The sequence below is a fragment of the Calypte anna genome, chromosome 1 (genome assembly GCF_003957555.1).
Source record: "Calypte anna isolate BGI_N300 chromosome 1, bCalAnn1_v1.p, whole genome shotgun sequence".
NCBI classification, from domain to species: domain Eukaryota; kingdom Metazoa; phylum Chordata; class Aves; order Apodiformes; family Trochilidae; genus Calypte; species Calypte anna.
In genome coordinates, this window is record NC_044244.1 from 84,503,126 (window position 1) to 84,521,968 (window position 18,843).

At 41.8% G+C, this 18,843-nt stretch overlaps 2 protein-coding genes across 8 annotated transcripts in view; one reads left to right on the plus strand and one right to left on the minus strand.

Annotated features, from left to right (window-relative positions):
* Positions 1-3,412, plus strand: part of SIDT1 (SID1 transmembrane family member 1) — a 56,300-nt gene extending 52,888 nt beyond the window's left edge. For both annotated transcript variants that reach the window (XM_030463740.1, XM_030463688.1), the window contains one exon: positions 137-3,412. The gene's annotated coding sequence lies outside the window, so the exon portion shown is untranslated. The remainder of the gene's footprint in view (positions 1-136) is intronic.
* USF3 (upstream transcription factor family member 3) overlaps positions 1,921-18,843 on the minus strand; it is a 33,231-nt gene continuing 16,308 nt past the window's right edge. For 4 of the 6 annotated variants that reach the window (XM_030463632.1, XM_030463643.1, XM_030463652.1 and 1 more), the window contains 4 exons: positions 17,361-17,443; positions 15,725-15,821; positions 8,055-14,627; positions 1,921-2,161 (listed from right to left, as the gene is read on the minus strand). In XM_030463632.1, coding sequence (XP_030319492.1) covers positions 8,173-14,627; positions 15,725-15,821; positions 17,361-17,443 — 6,635 coding nt within the window. In that variant the 3' untranslated portion in view covers positions 1,921-2,161; positions 8,055-8,172. Of the gene's footprint in view, positions 2,162-6,179; positions 14,628-15,724; positions 15,822-17,360; positions 17,444-18,843 lie in introns of those variants that run through there. The other 2 variants (XM_030463668.1, XM_030463636.1) reach the window with 2 other exon arrangements.

Genomic DNA, 18,843 nt, shown 5'->3' on the forward strand with positions numbered 1-18,843 from the left:
AGAACTGAACATGGTATTCCCAAGGTGGTCTCTCCAGGGCAGAATTACCCCCTTGACCTACTTGTAACACTCTAATACATCCCAGGATGTGCACAGGGGCACAATTCTGGCTCACAGTTAACTTATTGTTTACCAGGACTCCCAAGATCCTTCTCCACAGGACTGCTTTCCAGCAGATCAGCCCCTAATCTATACTGATGTGTGGGGTTGTTCTGCCCCAGGTGCAGAGTCCTACATTTGCCCTTATTGAACCTCATGAGGTTCCTCTCTGCTCAGCTCTCCAGCCTGTCCAGGTCATGTTGGATGGCAGCACGTCAGCCACTCCTCCCAGTTTTGTCATTGATGATGATGTCCTGCACACTTCTTGATGTCCTACTGAACTAGAGTGATGTCTGACCACAACTACATTAAACTACAGATGTTGGCTGTTACTGAAGTAACAAAATAGAAGCTCACATCTGTCTTAACAGTAAATTTAATTTAAAAAAAAAATATCTTCTATAAAGGCATCTTCTGTAACCAGAATTTTGTTGTTTACATGCAAGACAGCCTGGAGCCCTTGAAAGGAATTGTTTCACAGCAATTCTGTGAGCTCCTCCTGTGTTATGCAGCCTCCCAAAATGCCTTGCAGCATCTCTGTACCCTTCTCATTCAAACCACATCCTTTAGATTCAAACTGTGACAGAAGAACAGTTTTAGAATCCTCTGCAACCGACAGCACGAGAAGCATTTTACAACAGTGAAGTTTGTATCAACACGGGGATCACTGGCACCTGGGCAGGGACAGCGTCTGCCATTCATTACTGAGATACTTTACTATTAATGTATGTTTCTTCTGGACTATGAATTTTTTTTATATCCCAATACAGTGGTGTATAACTGAAATGTGTAGAGAACAGACATCAGTAGAGAGCTATAACTGTAATTTCCACTCTCAAAACAAAGCTTTTATTTTTTAACCTGTCTTGAAGAGTGAAGTGCATGGCTTCTTCCTATGGGAAAAGAAGCTGTACCAAAAAGAACAAGGTATTCAGAGAGGGGGTTTGTTTGTTTTTTTTAATAAAATACTATGATGTTCATATCTATACAAATAATAATTACAACTATTAAACAAAGTATTACATTTAACAATAGAAATCTCAGAACTCTGAACAAGATCATGGTTTGGGATATTTACACCTGAATGCAACACATTTGTAAAAAGATGTCAAAATAAACAGAACAAGATCTTATTTACAACTGGAAGATGATGTTCCTGTTCATTCATTATCGATTTCTAATGCAGAGTTCCTTTTTTTCCAAAATAGTAGAGACTTTCCACTGGGGCTGTATCCAAGTAATTTACAGCTGTATAAAACAGAAGCACAGCAGAAAACTCTAGACTGAATATAAATAATTTACATCATGGAGGGCAACAGCATCTTTGATTAATCTCCTGTGGCAAAATCCGTATTTGCTTCCCTTCTCACAGTGAGCAGGCAGGACCAGGGGTAACAACCCACTGTGAGCTTGGTTGTCTCACATTTGTGACTGCTGAAACAGCAACTCATGTTGCAAACTTAAAGAATCATAGAATCATATGATTTTCAGGGTTGGAAGGGATCTTTTAAGATCATCTAGTTCCAACAGCCCTGCCATGGGCGGGGAAACCTCCCACTAGATCAGCTTGCTCAGAGCCCTGTCCAGCCTGGCTTTAAAATCTTCCAGGGATAATTTGGAACCTACTTGTAAAAATATTTTCGGTGAGGCAGAAAGAAGGACTTAATTTATTATTATTTTTTTTTAGTCTCTTAGAACCTGGCCTCATCAAATAATAAATGGCTTCTGTGTAACTAAGCAAGGCTTGTTTGCAGAGAGAAGGTGGTTTTGTATTGTCATGACCAAAAACCTCTACTAAATCTTTCACTGGTTCACAGAACAACTTGCTCTCAATAGGACTAGTGGGAATAAAGTGTTGGTGCTCTGTGGTTTTAGATTTATTTGAAGGACTGCAGAAACAAGAAGAGGTTGAAAACATCCCTACGTGCAAACCTGTGTCTGCACTGGCACGCCTGTCCGTGTGGCTGCTACCCATGCTGGATCAGTGGCAGCAGGAGAAGGGAACAGCAGTAGCAGATAACTTAGGTTAGGTGATGGTAAAGAAATGGAGCTCCTTATACCTCTGTATCAGAAAAAAAATCAGAAAACAAATTTGACTGATTTGGTATAAATACATTCAATGCAGCTCTGCCTTTCTAGTCAAAGTGAGATAATTTCTAAAGGGATGAACATGTAAGTTATTAGGGGAAAAGCAAAAGCACACAGCTCATAGCACAGCTGCCTACACTTACAGGCTACACATGAACAGGCTACAGTGTGAGTTCATGACCAAGCACCTCTGAATCAGGTGAAAAGACAAGAGGAGATCAGAAATAATGAAATTACCTCTTTTCTCCAGCAGTGCCCTCTACAGTTGCCCTGACACATGATTTCTTTCCCATGACAGCACTACAGTCAGAAACCAGAGCAGTGCAGCTTTAAAGTGCAGTAGAAAATCTGTGCAAAATTCAGGAGGTTCTGTATTAGCACAGGCTTTTTTTTTCTTTCAGAGTCACTCTTCCACCTGGGCAGCAGTGTAGTGACTGGAGCTGAGAGCAGGAGCTATAACACATATTCCAAGTAAGCTCAGACAGTGGCTCAAATCACTTCAGTTCTAGGTTTTGTTAGGGGCTTTTATATGAGGGTCTTTCTCTTAATCAGAAGGTATATAAAGGTTAATACTTTACTATTTTATTGCCTGCTTTCAGTCTGACTCTGCTTTTATTCTCCTAGGCTTCTTAAGGGATTAACCAGGGCCTACACTGACACACAGAAGTGATCCAGCCCTGTACCCATTTGCTATTGTTTGTTGCAGTCATTGGGGCCAAGCAGAAAGCCACAGATATATATCGCCTGTCAGCTGTGGCAAGCCTACCCTAGAGGCAGTGCTTTTTTTCTATTTTGCTAAATTAAGCAGTACTGGGTATTTTTCCTTCCTTCAAAACCAAGACAAACTCCTACTTGGTGTAAGTAACCATCAAAAAACTATTATGGAAGAGAAAATGCCATTCTCAGACTAACACATTGCAATTAAACCCATAAAATCTTTTCCAAATATATCTTGAAAAATAAAGGAATGGTTAATTACCAGGTCATTCTTAGGAGAAAATACCTAGGTGTCATAGGTATTTGCTTGTCAAATTGTTATTGTAACGAAAGAATTATGTGATCTGTAAGATTTACAGAAGTTCCTTGCTCATGCTTCCCAAAAAAAAGAAAGCAAGGTGAACGTTCCTTAAAGTCTTAGCAACCTGGTAACTAAATACAACAGCTTCAATCCTAGGGGACTGAAAAGAAAAAAATAAAAAGAAAAAAAAGAAAAGAAAAAAAGAAAGAAAACTTTCCACTACCTGGCAAGGATGTTGCAATCACTCCTTATCCTGAGAGCAGAGCTCAAAGCCCTGGGAAAGGGCCAGCAGTCAGAAGCTGAGTGGAACAAATTTACAAAACTAAACACAAGAAGCCTGCTTAGTGTGGGACATCAAGGGTGATTAGTTTACAGTGAAGATGAAAACTAAAACAATTTCATAATTAAAAACTAACAAAAAATTATTTAACATCTAATTTATTTTTTTAAAAATATGCATTATCGAGTCCATACACTGGCCTTCCTAAAGGCATATGAGCATGAACGTGTGAAAAGCTGAAACCTGTGACAAATCCACAAGCTGCTCTTAAACCAGGGGTACCTGGCCAGATTCAGCATTCAAAGACCATTTGAACAGTCAACTACACCAAAAGACTGCACAATAGACCAATTTTTTCTTTCATTAAAAAAATCTAAAATTCAGCAGTTTAAATAATAGAATTTGGGAGTAAATAATAGAATTTGGATTAATGTCTCTATGTGAAGCTCTTGCAGCTAGGTATGCCTACCTTTCTTTTCATGACAGTCCTCCTAATCCTGCACCAAAGCCACAGGATCATTTAACATCATATAAAAAGACTTGAAGTGATTTGTCGTCAAACTTCAACAGAAATTGTCATGTCCAAGGAAGGTAATGAAATATTTCTCCATCTGGGTCTTGGCAGGTTTCAAAAAAAGTCCTGAGAAGGACAACAAAATGATGTGGTGACTATGCAGGAATGCCCTGTCACAACAGTGCAAGGTCCAATCCTCTGGAAAGGACTGAGGGTCAGTCACATGGTAATTGCTTCTGAGCCACACACTGTAAAATAGTGCAGTTCCTGCAAAATCACAATAGTCTTTGTATCACTAAAATGCCTCTGTTTGGATTATCTACACTACAGGTATCCTGTGAAACAGGTTGCTCTTTCTTGTCATCTTTGTAAACAGAAAGGGTGCACATGAAAGTTACTGACACACCTACTGCCTCTTCAAAAAATGATGTACAACATTAAAAAAAAATTTAAAAATCACAGCTTAGATACTCTACTGTGAATAGATCACATTAGTGAAAGCAATATGAAGGAAGAAATTAATAAACTAGAACACAATAGAATAGACTGTTTCAGTTGGAAAGGATCTACAGGACTCATATAGTCCAACTGCCTGACCACTTCAGGGCATGTACTTAAGGCATGGTCCAAATGTCTCTTAAAATACTGACAGGTTTGGGGCATCAACAACCTTTCTAGGAATCCCATTCCAGGGTTTTAGCAGCTTCACAGTAAAGATATGCTTCCTAATGTCTGGTCTAAACCTGCCCTGATACAGCATTGAACCATTCCCACTTGTCCTGTCACAGGATTCATGGGAGATCAGCACCTGCCTCTCAGCATTCCCTCCTCAGGAAGCTGTAGAGAGCAATGAGGTCACCCCTCAGCCTCCTTTTCTCCATCATCTTATCCCTCAAGAGAGCCAACAGCACCTCCCAGTTTGATATCATCAGCAAACTTGGTGCATTCAATGGAAACAATGTCATACTACATGAATACCTAGAATGATGAGCAGGATTTACATCTTTATATAAAGCCCTGGAAGCCAGGGCTTAATTTTCACTACTTTGTCTTGAAACCCAAACACACCTTTGTACACATGATGCCATTTAAAGAGAGCAAGAATGGCTCTTTGCTTGCCTCCTAACAGGCCAGATGAGTAAGTAACACACAGTGCAGCTGCTGATTCAATATTCCCATCTTCAGCATCCACAGTCCATGGAGCATTGTTACGAAACTCATTTCACCACCCCAGGCAGCCCCTTTAGGATCTACTGTGCTAGGGAAATCAATTTGATCAGAGTCTCATGAGATAACAACCAGAGCTGCAGGGTGCTTAGCTGGAGTTGAGGACTGTCATTTCTAACTCTACTGCTCTGCGCAGGCTACTTGCTGCCATTCGGTTGGTAACTACACTTTGGCAGCTCCTTTCAGTCACAGAATCACAACTGTCACGCTTGGAAAAGACTTCAGGATCACAGCATACAACCGTCAAACCAGGAGAAAAAATTGTATAACTCACCATCCCACTAGAGCATGTCCTGAGATGTCTCAGCTACACAGATCTTGAACACCTCCAAGGGCAGCCTGTTCCAGAACCTGACTACTCTTTCAGTAAAGAAATTCTTCTGAACATCTAGTCTAAACCTCCCCTGGTGCAACTTCAGGCTCATTTCCCCATGCCTTACCATTATTTACTTGAGAGAAGAGGCGAACACACACCTCCCTACAGCCTCCTTTCAGGTAGTTGTAGAGAGAAATGAGGTCTCCTCTCAGCCTCTTCTCCAAACTAAGCATTCCCAATTCCTTCAGCCTCTCCTCATAGAACTTGTTCTCCAGACCCTAAACCAGCTTGTTTGCCCTCTTCTGGACCTGCTCCAGAACTTCCGTGTCTTTCTTGTAGTGAGGGGTCCAGAACTGAGCACAGTACTTGAAGTGAGGTCTTACCAGTGCTGAGTACAGGAGGACAATCACTCTGCTAGCCACACTATTCCTGATACAGGCCAGGATGCTGTTGGCCACCTGGGCACACTGCTGGCTCATATTCAGCCTGGTATCAACCAGCACTCCCAGGTCCTTTTCCGCCTCGCAGCTTTCCAGCTACTCCTCCCCCAACCCAATTCAAACTCACACAAGCCGCCTTGCTTTAAACTAAAATAAATACTCCATTTAATAATTTTAAGAAACGCAGAGAACAGATGGGCTGAACACCACTGAACTGAACACCACTTAGATTTAGTGTCTTAAGATTACCTCCATTTGAATTAAAAAGCTATTGGCAATTTGAATCAGAACCATCAGACTCAGATTATGAGAGTGAAGACACTGTCAGGATGGGCTGCAGACACAGCTGAATTCTTTTTTACGTTGAAGTCTCCTCACTTTCCTGATCAGTGTAAAGAGACTTCACAAAAATTAAGCCTGGGCAGCCAAGCTATGGAAAAAACTTACAGGTCCCTCTTTGTGGATCCTTTTTCTGGAGGTGGAGGAATATCTTCCTTTCTACCCTTCAAAGAAAAAAAGAAAAAAAATCTAAAAAGATCTCAGGAAGCCTGTTCCTCCCCAACTCCCTGAAGCAGAGGCAATGAGGAATAACCTCTGACAGGTGCCACAAGCAGCAAGACAGTGAACTGGTGGGCAACATACGTTTGACTTGCTTGACCTGCTCAGAGAAGAGACTCCAGAGAGGTTTTTGCCAATTCCCAGCTGGTAGGGGGACAATTTCATACATGGGAACTTGAAAAACTGTTATTTGAAGAGTCAAAACCTGAATGGTATTTCCAAACACATAAAAAACAAAAATTTCTGCCTTGCTTTAAGAAAAATCACACTTCAGACCTACTAAATAAATAAAGTCTAGATCTTCCCTTTAAAAGAAACCGTACTGAAATTTGTGAAAGTACAGGAGACTCTGCCAGTGCACACACATTTGTGCGGCCTCTCAACACATACAAAAACCAACCCCCCCCTTCCTTGTAGTGCTCAAATCACAAACACTTCCTGATGTGCAGCATTTCAGTCTTGCCACATTGATGTTCCTCCTTCAGCCACAATAATACAAGTTTAGACAAAAGGTGCATTCAAGTGCAGAGTACTGATATTTACTTAATTCCTATCCTGTCAGGACTGTAAGTAAAAACCATTCCCATAGGTATCCCTGCACATTTTGTGGGATGCCACCAGCTCATTGTCCTCCCATGTGCTGCCTGGCACAACAAAGGGCTGTCACTCACAGAAACCAGAAAGCTGGTGTTTGAGCATGGGCCAAAGAAAAGAAGAAGAGGGAAAAAAAAAACCACCAAAAAAAGACATTAAGAAGGTGCTAAACAAGGTACAAAACCCACCCTGAGGTAACTTGCAGCATACGAACAGTGAAATGGCAACAAACACAACTGCTGTCTCTCCTGACTACACCAGAAGGAATCATAAGCTACAATAAAACATTAACCAAGTTCAGCAGTAACTGAAGCCATTGTTAAAACAGATCTTAACCTAATTCTTCTCAGAAACAGAAATTCATGGGTTACAGAAATCTTAATTTCCTAAAACTATATTTTAAATTGCTAACCATGGAAACACATAGCAATTTCTGCCAGGTAAAGTCCACCTTAAGTCAAGTACATGTGGCAAGCTTCAAACAGAAAAGAAGCTGCACAAGAAATGCCTTTATCAATTAACAGTGGGTTACCACAGACTTGATTTGTGCTGAGGCTCCTGAAGATATTTTAGAAAGGAAGAAGAGAAACCCAAGCCACTTCCAAGTTCATCTGTAGTTTCAGGTAAATCCATCAGAAACAGAATGAAACCTGTAGCAATTGTTTCCTGTCTCCCATACAGATGCTCTCACTCCTTTCTTTACATCCACATATTACTGAGGGTTTCCCTTACTGTGGAACAATTGGACATCAAGTTTGATTGTTGCAAAATCAACAACCAGTATTTGCACAGCTCTCAATGTTGCATCCTTACTGTTACACTAGTAAGTAAGCATTGCTATAGGCACTGGTGCTTTAAGGTTAGTAAAGTGGATGGAAATACACTGTGTGTATAAATATGAAAAGTACCTATATACATACATTTAGGTGAATAAACAGTGAAGCTATGAATGGTCTCTGCAGGGATGTCAGTGAGATCCACTTTATTCTTCTTAAATATATAAACAACTCATCAGACTAAAAGTCAGTCTATCAGTTTTCATACAGCTGAGCTGCAGTCATGACCTAGAATATGGCTTATATTGTGGGCAGGTCGGTTTGAGGACTGCTTGGAAGAATCTGAAGCAGAAGTGTTTGCAATGGAAAGCAAAGGCGACATTGCTGAACCATCTGGAGGAAGAGCTGTGGCTATTTCTGGAAACAAAGACGTCAAGTTAAAGTTGGATAAGTGTGATGTGTTGGTCATGTGCATTGGCGGCATATCTGGAAGCAAAGGAAAACTTGGCTGAGCAAAACCAACAGGCCTGGGAGGAGACAAAATGGATCCAAATCGATTATTTAAACTTCCACTACTTGGCTTCTCTGTACTTGGGTTAGGAAACATTTGATTGGGAAAATAGGGGATAGAAATGTCATTGGAAAGGGTAGGGTGGGCAGGAGAGTAAGGTGGGTAGAAGGATGGCAGCGTATTCTGAGGATCAACTGGAATTAGAGCTGGTGTTCTAGTGGCACTTGGCTGAGTGACTGGTGGGATGAAAGAGGCATTGGCATTTATCGGTGGATTCATGCCACCCTCTGGAATAAAAGGAAATCCAAAATTCTGAGAGAGAGTATGTTGGTCAGGGGCTGCATTATCATTAGACACTTGAGGGCCGTCAGACATAAATCGGACAATGCTTCCTCTTTTTTCTATTGCAGACTGCTGGCGTCCAAGGATCATACTGCCACTGGTGGACAGGGGAAGATGGGGAAGGCTAGGGTCGAAGACATTTCCATGTCTTTGATTTCCAGATCGATTCCTTTCGGGCTGACGTATTTTAGAACCTCCATTATCCTGCAGAGGATGCCTTGACCGCTGAGTAACTGAAGAATTTGGCTGACGAACAGAAGGTTGCCCTTGCTCACCATTTCCATGAGAAACTGCAGGGTGAGGGTGAGTTGATCTCACAACTCCATGCATGTTGCTAGAAACAGGCGTATTCATGTGGCTCTTAGTTCCATGACTGTCTGTCATCCTCATGGGATTGGACTTCTGCACAGAGATGTTTGGGCTAGTATTGCGACCCTGAATATCTCCCGAGGAAGAAGAACTTGAAAAAGGAATGTTCAGAGAACTGTTTCTTGTGTTAATTGCACCAATAGACATGTCACAGCTCTCCCTACTCTGGCCATCACCATCTCTTCGGATGTGGACACTGTCCCGTGCTGGGGGACAGCTGTATTCAATTGTGGAAGAGGCGCCGCACTGCGTGTTCCTTTGATGTTCTGGGATTGATCTTTGGCTTCCACTAACTTGATCTCCAAGGTGAGGGGCGAGTAAACTCTGCATAAAACTTTGGTGGCACGTGTTTTCATTTTCCCTTGATGGCAGGGTATTTCCTGTTGGAATACCCTGTACTGGCTGGTATGGCAATCTCTTCTGTCTTTCTATTGGTGGCCCAGTAGTTTGACCGATTCGAAAAGCTTGTGACTGCATGCCCCTAAGGGATGACACGGAATTACCAATTTCGCTATTTCTTGAGGCCTGTACGTCAAAATTGCCTGTCGGTTGTTGAGTGGGTCCAGCTGACTTAAATGTTTGACAATCAGAAAGCCGCTGCACATCTGAGCTAACTGTGTGGTCGACAGATAAGCGGCCCTGCATATTATGAATGACCAACCCTTTATTTCTAGAAACATCAAGATAGCTTCTCATTTCAAGCTGGTCAGAAACCCGAGGGCCTTGAAGAGATATTCCTATTCTCTGTTCTGAATTAGAGGGTGTCTTCCCAATGAGTGCCTCAGCAGAGTAGCTGGAAACTCTATTTCTTTCCTGCCTATGAGGGGTGCATGTCATGTCTGATGGTCTGGTTACGATACTCGCCTGGGACACCATTTGCTGCTCTAAGCTCCTTGAGGTCATCAGTCTCTGCATCTGATTGTGCCCCGACACATGTTCAGAAGCTGAACCTTGCTGCCTGCTGCTAACATCTTGCTGCTGTTGATGCATAATATCCTGGTTTATATGGCTTTGAGGATGGTTATGATGGTTCCTGCTGGTTGCAGGATTTTCACAGTTCTTTTCAGACTGGGATGCTCCAAAGTGTTGCTGCATCTGCTGCTGCATTTGCTGATGGTGAGGATGAGGCTGACCACTCTTTTGCCGTGTTTGATCACTTCCATGGTGCTTTTGCTGTAGAGAAAGTTGTGTGGCTTGTGTTCCTTGGATGAGATTTCGCTTCTTTTGCATCTGCACCTCCTGCTGAATTGTTCGCTGTTGATGGACACTGTGGGGCTGAGAGTGGACTGAGTTTTCCCCATGAGTGACATGGTGCTGCAGCTGATACAAGTGGTGCCTTTCTCTTAACTGACCAGCCTGTTGTTGCTTTAAGTATGGATGATTGCTGTGAAGGTGAGATATGCCTTGAGCAGGAACATGCTGAATTGACTGCAAGTGCTGCCCTGCCTGGCCTTGCTGTTCTGAAATAGGTGGCTGAGAACCACACTGAACTTCAGTTTGTCTCAAAGCTGGTGTTACAAAATTGCTGTTTGATGGGAATAACCTATTAAGGCCATCCCCGTGCCCTTGATTGCTCACTGATGCCACCGAATTGGATGGATTAGGAGGAATTTGACCGACCAACAACTGTGACTGATCAGTGATACTCTCTGGTGTTCGGTTCATCAGCGCCATCCCTTCAAGCCTTATGGGTGTTGTCTGGCACTGCTTTTGCCTCTTTGCTGTAGAAAGCAAAAGGTCATCTTGAACAGCCCGCTTGGCCGAGTCCTTGCGACCTTCATGATTTTGCTGCTTTAAGTGTGATTCGGGCAGCTGGGGAGCCTGCATAGTGGTTGTCCTTATAGCATTCAGTTGTTCCTGTGCATACTCACTCATCATCGTGGGTCCTGTCGACTGACTGACGTATGTGCTAGATGGAAGGGAGAGGCTCACAGTTGCAGGGATGCTCGCTGGCTCTGAAGACTGGGATAAACCTGAGCAACTCACAAGGGGATGGACAATGCGACTCTGGTGTATGAGATTATTCACACTTAAACTTGTTAGGCTTGGTGACTGTGAAGTGGAAATCTGCAAAGATGTGTTTGACGTTTCCACACCTCCTACAGAGCAGCTTGGCTTTTCAACCTGTCTGTCAATGTTTGTCTGTACTGCATCCTGACTACTGAATTTGTTTGGTGCTGCTTCCAATGGCCCTGCATTGCTCTCTTTCACTGGCTGAATTTTAAAGGGCTGTTGCTCTCTCTCCAAAGGTGCAACCTCAGTGGACTTAGAGATGCCATCCCTCATGTTACCTTGTATTCCTCCCCCACCTTTCTCAAGGTTTTCCTGGTCAAAAATAGCTCTTGCTGCTAGAGCTACAATGTCTGTCTGCTCTGAAAATGTGCAGCTGTTACACGTACTGGTTGAGGTGCTGCTAGTAACATCTTCTCTGGTAGTATCTGGCAACATTGAAGCTACTGAGAAGCCTCGACTGCTGCCAGAGCTAGTTGACATTGGGGAATCTGCCTGCCTGCTAGCAATAAGGGAAGCACTGACTACTTCCTGATCAGAAATGCAGGAGTGATGCTGGGACAGAGTATCACTTTCTGTGTTCATTAGCAAGAGTTCCTGCTTCTCAGGCAAACTGGCATTCGATTCTGCTGATTTACAATTTTCTATGGGAAAATTAGAATGTTCTCCCTGACCGGTAAATGACGAGTTTTTTTCCACGGGTGTTCTTTCCTTTGTGAGATCAGAGAGCATTTTGGTTAGGCCCTGTCCTTCTAGCAAGACTGCATCTTGTATTACCACTGAAGAATCCTGCACAACATTGCAGGACTCTGAAATCGTTCCTGCCTTGGAAGCATGACCCACTGTGCTGCTCTGTGCTGCTGATGTCCCAGCAACCTGAGAATGTGTCACATGTGCTTCAGTACAAGAGGATGTTAAGGTGCTGGGGTGTTCACAGGGTTTGGGAGACTCTGACAAGACAGAGCTGGTTGGTGGCCGGTTCTGAGACCCACGGGTCTGCTGGTGAGGAGCAGCATCTTTGGCAGCTGTCAGGACAGGCACTGGCTGCTCAGGCACCACGGACTCTGGTGGTGAGGAAGTGGGTGCCTCTGCTGAGGTTGGCTCAGGGACAGAGCAGATTTTTGCTGCCGGTTCAGAGCTTGCAGTCTCTTTGGAACGAGAGTCAGGAACTTTAACACCACTGGATGCTGCCACACTGCTTACTTGTGGCACCGTTAAAGCTTGAGATACTGCTGGAGAGCTTTCAGGCAGCCCCTCACCATTTGAATGCTTTGCTGCTGTGTCCACAGGAGAGCAGTCCACCTTCCCTGCATCTTTGCAAGGAACTGCTGGGCAGGACGTTTTACTGTTGACTGCCTGGTGCTTTTTTGCACTTGGCTTTTTGCTCGTTCTTTTCGATTTTGCATTGGATGGCAAGCCAGCAGCCACTTTTTTGGGGGAAACGTTTATTGAATTAGATGCACTAGTTAATACTGAAACCTCTGCAGGTACTGAAGATGCTACAGAGGCTGGTAAAGACACACAATTAACCGTGGCAATCTGGTTACTGACAGTCGTAGGATTAGTAGGATGACTGAGAGACAGGTGTAAGCAGCTCTGCCCGGCCATTTGTGATATGCTTTGATTGAGATTAGCTAAAGCACCAAATGTATTGAGGGCAACATTGGTATTTGGATCTTCGCTGGTGGTGGGTTGAATGATTTGCATAGGGGCTTGATTTGAAGCTCCAGAGGATGACATCACAGGCTGTAACGCAAAAAGCTGCCCATTTAATGAGATAGTTTGAGGATGCTGTTGACTGGACATTGTAACAGAAAACGTCTGTGTAGAGCTAGAAGATGGCAAAGAAGATGGTCTTGGTAATATATGGACAAGGTGTTTTCCTCCAAAAGTCTGTGGAAGAGAGGCATTCTGTATGGAGCTGCTAGAGTTCACAATTGCAGTTGGCCCATTCACAGGAACTCTTATAGCAGCAGAAGGCTGAGCAGATAGGAGAGGAAGAGGATTCTGATTAGCAGCTTGAATAATTACAATTTGCTGACTAACATTTTGGCTAGGAACTTCTGCTCTCACAACTGGAGGGCATGGAGCATGGTTTGGAGGCTGGAGAATTATGACATTCTGGTTAGCTGGTGCTCCTGCAACAGCTGATGCAACTGGCTGAGCCATCTGAATTACCTGCATAGCTGAGTTCAATGGAAGGATATTTCCTGCAGCCTGAGTTTTAACCTGTGGCTGGCTGATTAATGGCTGCAGAGGTAAGGGTGGGCATGAGGGCAAGGTAACTACAATCTGTTCAGCTGCCTGACCATCCCCAGACAGAGAAGTATTCAAACTGATACTTGTAGTCAAAGGCCTGCTGTGAGCAGAACAGACAGTACCAGCACCATTAACTGGCTCATTTAATAGTGCAGTCATTATACTGGATGGAGTTTGGCTTAGTGGCTGAACAGTATTTCCTGCTAGTTGCAAAGTTGTCCATGTGGTCTGTGTGTTTCCAGCTGAAGGCATTCGTGTAAGGCTACTCATGTTTTTCAAGTCTGAAGTGCCAACACCTGAAGAGCCTGAAAAGGACCAGCAGTTCTCCAGGGGATTGGCAGGCAGAGTGCTCATCGCCGTCACAGCCTTAACTCCTTCTGCTGCAGAAGACACAGGCATTCCAGCACTACTTACTAAGTCTGTACTTTTAAGGACATTTACAGAAGAAAAACTATCAGCAGTTGACAGTCCCGCAGATGGCACACAAGCTGTGTCCGTGGTTGAAATGACAGAGCTTTCCTGAAGGTCACTCACAGAACTGTGTGTATCTGAGCAAGTTGTATTCACCCGTTGAACTTGGGAGGCTTCTGTGGAGGCACTGGTGGGAAGGCTGCTGGTTCCCTGGAGGAGTGTTTTCTTTGTTAATTTAGTGCCCTCCTCGTCATTTTTACCGTTGGGGAGATTTTGATCATTCTGTTCTGCATTACTTGAAGAATGTTCCTGTTCTGTTCCAGACTGTGATGCACTCTGCAAGCTGGCAGTAGTAGCAGTGATGAGCACACCTTGCTCATTCTCAGGGGTGGAAAGCTCAACAACATTCCCTGCTGGAGTTGTCTGAGCAGACGCTGTCTGTGACCATGGCTTGTTTTCTGCGGGGTAAATACCAGAAATTGTCACAGGAGTCACTAGGTTGCAAGTTCTCTGGACTGGCACAACGTTGGCTGTTTGCTTTTGTAAATTATGACCAACATTAAATGTTATTCCCTGGACAGATGCTCCCTGGCTATTTCCATTGGGTTGACTCCCATTTGAATAGACAATGATATTCTTTTGAACCTGGTCACTGGGAATAACAACTGAGACCTTTGCATTTTTGAGATTTCCCTTCCAGTGGATTGTAGGGTCATCATATAGGCAAATGTCATTTGCTTTCAGTAGTTCGATGTATCTCCCATTTTCCTTTTGCAGTTCATCCAGCTGTTTCCGGAGTTTTTTTATCTCTTCAGCTACAAAACAGTCAGAGCACTCCATTACATCAGCACCAGAGCAAAAACTAGGTAATATTACAACATGACTTGGGGAGTAAATACTAAGTAGTACTGAAATAAATTGCAAATAATGTATGCTCTCTTCAAATGGTTAATATAACATAAATGAAGACTCTTATCCTGACAAGCCTCTCTACTGAGCAGGGGTGTGAATAAACTTCACAGACTACTCTGCTACAAATAGCAGCATGTCATTTTATTTAGTTAGAAGAAACATCAAGACTAACTCTGATGAAACCAAAGACTAATCAAATTGTTTAATTACCAAAGGGAAGATGAGCACATACATTTATCTTTTTCTTTTCCCTGGTCCTTTTTATTTTATTTAACTGATCATCTCATGGATTTCCAGGAAAAGTAAGTATCATTACATCTAAAAATAAAATACGAAACACTTATGTAAAACCACAAAAAATGGCAATGCACTTGGAGATGGCTCACGTGATTAGGAAAATCACCTAGGTTTTTCAAACCCAATTATACTGACAAGATAGAACCCAACTATTAAGAATGTCATCCTATGAATAGAAATAAAGATCACAAATGGCAACATGAACTCTGAGATGATTTCTGTCTTACCACTATCGCTATATTTTTACACATCTGTTCAAGAAGATTTTATATGATGCTTTATATTTTTATAAACTAGGCTGTTATCACTTTTATGGCATTTGAAAGGTAAAAAATATCATGAAGGAAAACTTTTTTATGAAAAAGATGTAACTGAAGTTTGTCAAAAATCATTCTGGTCACTTCAGGAGGAAAAAAATCAGGATGGAATCTACTAGATGATGTTGCATCACCTATAAGCTCTGTAATTACATCACAAAGCAATTGCTTCATTATCTTGTAGCTATGTGCAAGAACATGCACTTGGGCATTTCGTTGGCTTCTCTTTTCAGCATATTCTAAGCAGCTATATTTTTCTGTATGTGCATAATGTCTTGGGATTCCTAAGTTTGTTGATTCAGGCTTTGTTGTAAGTCACTGCTAAAAGACACACAGTGGAAGTGAGTGACAACAATTCTAGAGCTTCCAGTGCCATCTGTACTTACCCTGTTCATTGTTCCCTCCATTTAACAGAAGTTCATCATTTTGTCTTTTCATTTCTGTTATATACTTAAAGGCCTGATCCAGGATCATGTTCTTGCTCTTGAAAAGAAAACATATAGAATTAGGAGAAATTTCTGTAATTAGTAGATACTTTAATGATACAACTGCACTTTCTCCAGGACATCTTTTAAGATGTGCCAAACTGAATGATTCTCTGAATACCAATTGGTGGGTTTGTTGGTTTTATTTAGGTTTTTTTAGGTGTGTTTTTTGGTTTGGTTTTGGTTTTGGTTTTGGTTTTTAAGATGAACTACAGGTTTTATGAGTGATACTGACCCTAAAATGCCATGAGTTTTTACAGAATAACATTGCCAGTGTTGGAACTGATATTTTCTGATGCCTGAAGCTAGATACTAAGGCCATAGAGCCCGAACAACAATAACCATTTTTTGCTAAGCAGATTAAAATTTATGTTCACTAGTAAATTCATACATCACATGAAAATTCCAGGATACTGCCTTGCAAATGAGGAAATTCATTAGGAAAGAAACAAACGTGGAGCGTGGAGGTGTATGCTATTGTATTCTGAAAGTTATATACTGGAGAACGTGGGAAGTGAAAATATCCCATAACCCCTCCACCACCTTCCTCTTATGGAACTACATTTATTCTGCCTGCAAAACCTGTTGTTCACTTTCTAGTTTTTTCTACTCTTCTGTAGGAACAGACTTTGCTATATATTGCTCTGTCTTGAAAAAGATGCATCTGTGCATCAGCCTCAAACCATTTGCTTTGCTTCATCTTTCACAACAGTGTCTGAAATTACCATTTTTATTTCACTTTCTGAATTGCTTTCATCACATTATATGAAAAATTACAAAAATGATGACACAGGCAAGTCTGTTTACATCTCAGGACATTAAGTGACCAGCACCTCCACAGCTGAAGAACCCATAGCTTTCACCACTCGGGCATCGTACAGACTACATTAAACAGCATCAGTAGAAAATGCCTTGACAAACATTATCATGCAAGGCAACCACCAACCCACTGGCCAGATCCAATCCACTTCTGTCAAGCCTGCCACCTCTGTTACACAGAAAAGGGTGAACAGCTCTCCATCCCCTTGATGCAACAGGGTAGGCAGCAGCCCACATAGATTTTTTTACCTTCTGTTGTTACTAATGTTCAAGCACCCTGAATGAGAACTTGAGGAAGCTGTGAATCAAATGCACAGGCAGATAACAGCAAGCTCAACATTATGGGCAAATTAGCCTAGCTTACACCTGCTCAAAATCATGCATGTATGAACTGAGGAGAAATTCATCCACGTGTCCAGCTGGAGCTGTTTCGTTCCTTCAGCAGTCATACGTAACACTTTCAGATAAAAAGCTCAAAATCTGTGAAATTACACTCATGTGGCCCTGGACTTCCAAAAAGGAATTCTATTACATATGATTTTTAAAATATTAATAACAGGTAAGATTTTTGCACTATTAATTCAGGCACTTTTGCCTTGTGCCCTATGGGCAGTTTGCCCAAAGACAAGTAGCAAAATGCATATTTATACTTCTACAGACAAGTAAACAAACAAAAATTTTACAGGAAACCTGTATGCATTTCTGAACAGACACTCACCTGTTTAAGTGCTGGAGAGCAGGGAATGAGTTCTCCAATTCTGTTTATCCCAGCATTAATCTTCTTCTTTCGATGTCTCTCCACTAAGCAAAAATAGTATGGGTTGTGTCATCTGATAGGGCAAGTCAGCACAACAGGAGCACAAACAGTCCCAAAGTAAGGGCTTATAAATACATTATTTCATGACATATTAGAACCCTTAGTAATTTGAGAGAGGTAAAGAATTCCTCTAAAGTAAACCTCAGTTACTAAATTAATACTCAGTGGAATTAAGAGATGTAACATAAGCAGCAATACCTTCAAAAGGTAAGGATGTTCTGGACCCCTTTGTGGAAAAGAAGAGCTACTGCAACTGAAAATTTAGCTTTTGATAATGCTCTCTAGCTGAGTTTTATGAAACCCTTTTCACAAGGCAGAAAGATTAATTTTTGGCATACAGAAGACTAACGAACCAAGATTATAGAACGAATCAGTTGCAGATTTGGGATGGAAATCTGGGTCTCTTAAATCCTAACATCAAATTTTGTGCCAAAAAAGAAATAATTTAGATTTTACCATTTTTCAATCTTAATTTTAGATCTATACTGATGTAGCAGCCAACACTGAATATAGGTGAAGCTCGAGCTATATGGACTATCAGTTACTCTTTTTTATGTTCAAAGGTAAAACTGTCCCATAAGGCCTAACTGTAACTGGGATTAAAGAAAATATTTAATGAATGGTATTTCCAGTGAATTACCTATTTTGGAGAAGGTCAGAAAATGCTTCATTTACAGTCTTCTACTGACATCAGGTACCTCTTCACAAGGCCTAAACACAGGCACAAAGGGTCTACACAACAAGTCTAGCAGTGTAAATATCTCCGGGAGTGTTTTTATCAGATGGTATAAATCCACCCATCATAGTCAGCTTGTTTCAAATACAGTTCAGCCATGTGTAGCTACTTTTCTGACAGAGATGCTTCTGGTGTTCTTCACAAACTAAAACTATTAGATGCCTTTTTCCCTAAGGAGCCTGAAAAAATTCTGTCAGGGTTTTGTCAAGTTTCAAATCAACATATGGTTCATTCATTGTGCTGACTATCACCTTGTGGTTTGTGCAGACAGGCTGCTTTTGGTGGCACAAAGAAACACAGAGTGGCCCACAGGTGAGTGTATTTTATTGTGCTCCTTTTAAAAAGCATATAATGATTTAATTTAAACAGTTTTATTTCAGTAGTCTGTCACTTAAATTTACATTTTTTAAAGAACTAAATTATTTTTTTGTATTTCAAGACAGGCTAGTGGTGATGACAGTGAGAGGCCTAAACACACGACACTACACACAGCAGGACAACTTCTCTTCTGCATGAAATTTACCACATAAATCAGAGCAGCTGTACAAACACAAAAACACACAATCCTTGGGACTTAATTTTTATTTATCTGATTTATACATAGAGATATTACAGTGACTGTAAAGTGCTATTCCTTTGTTTTGGTAT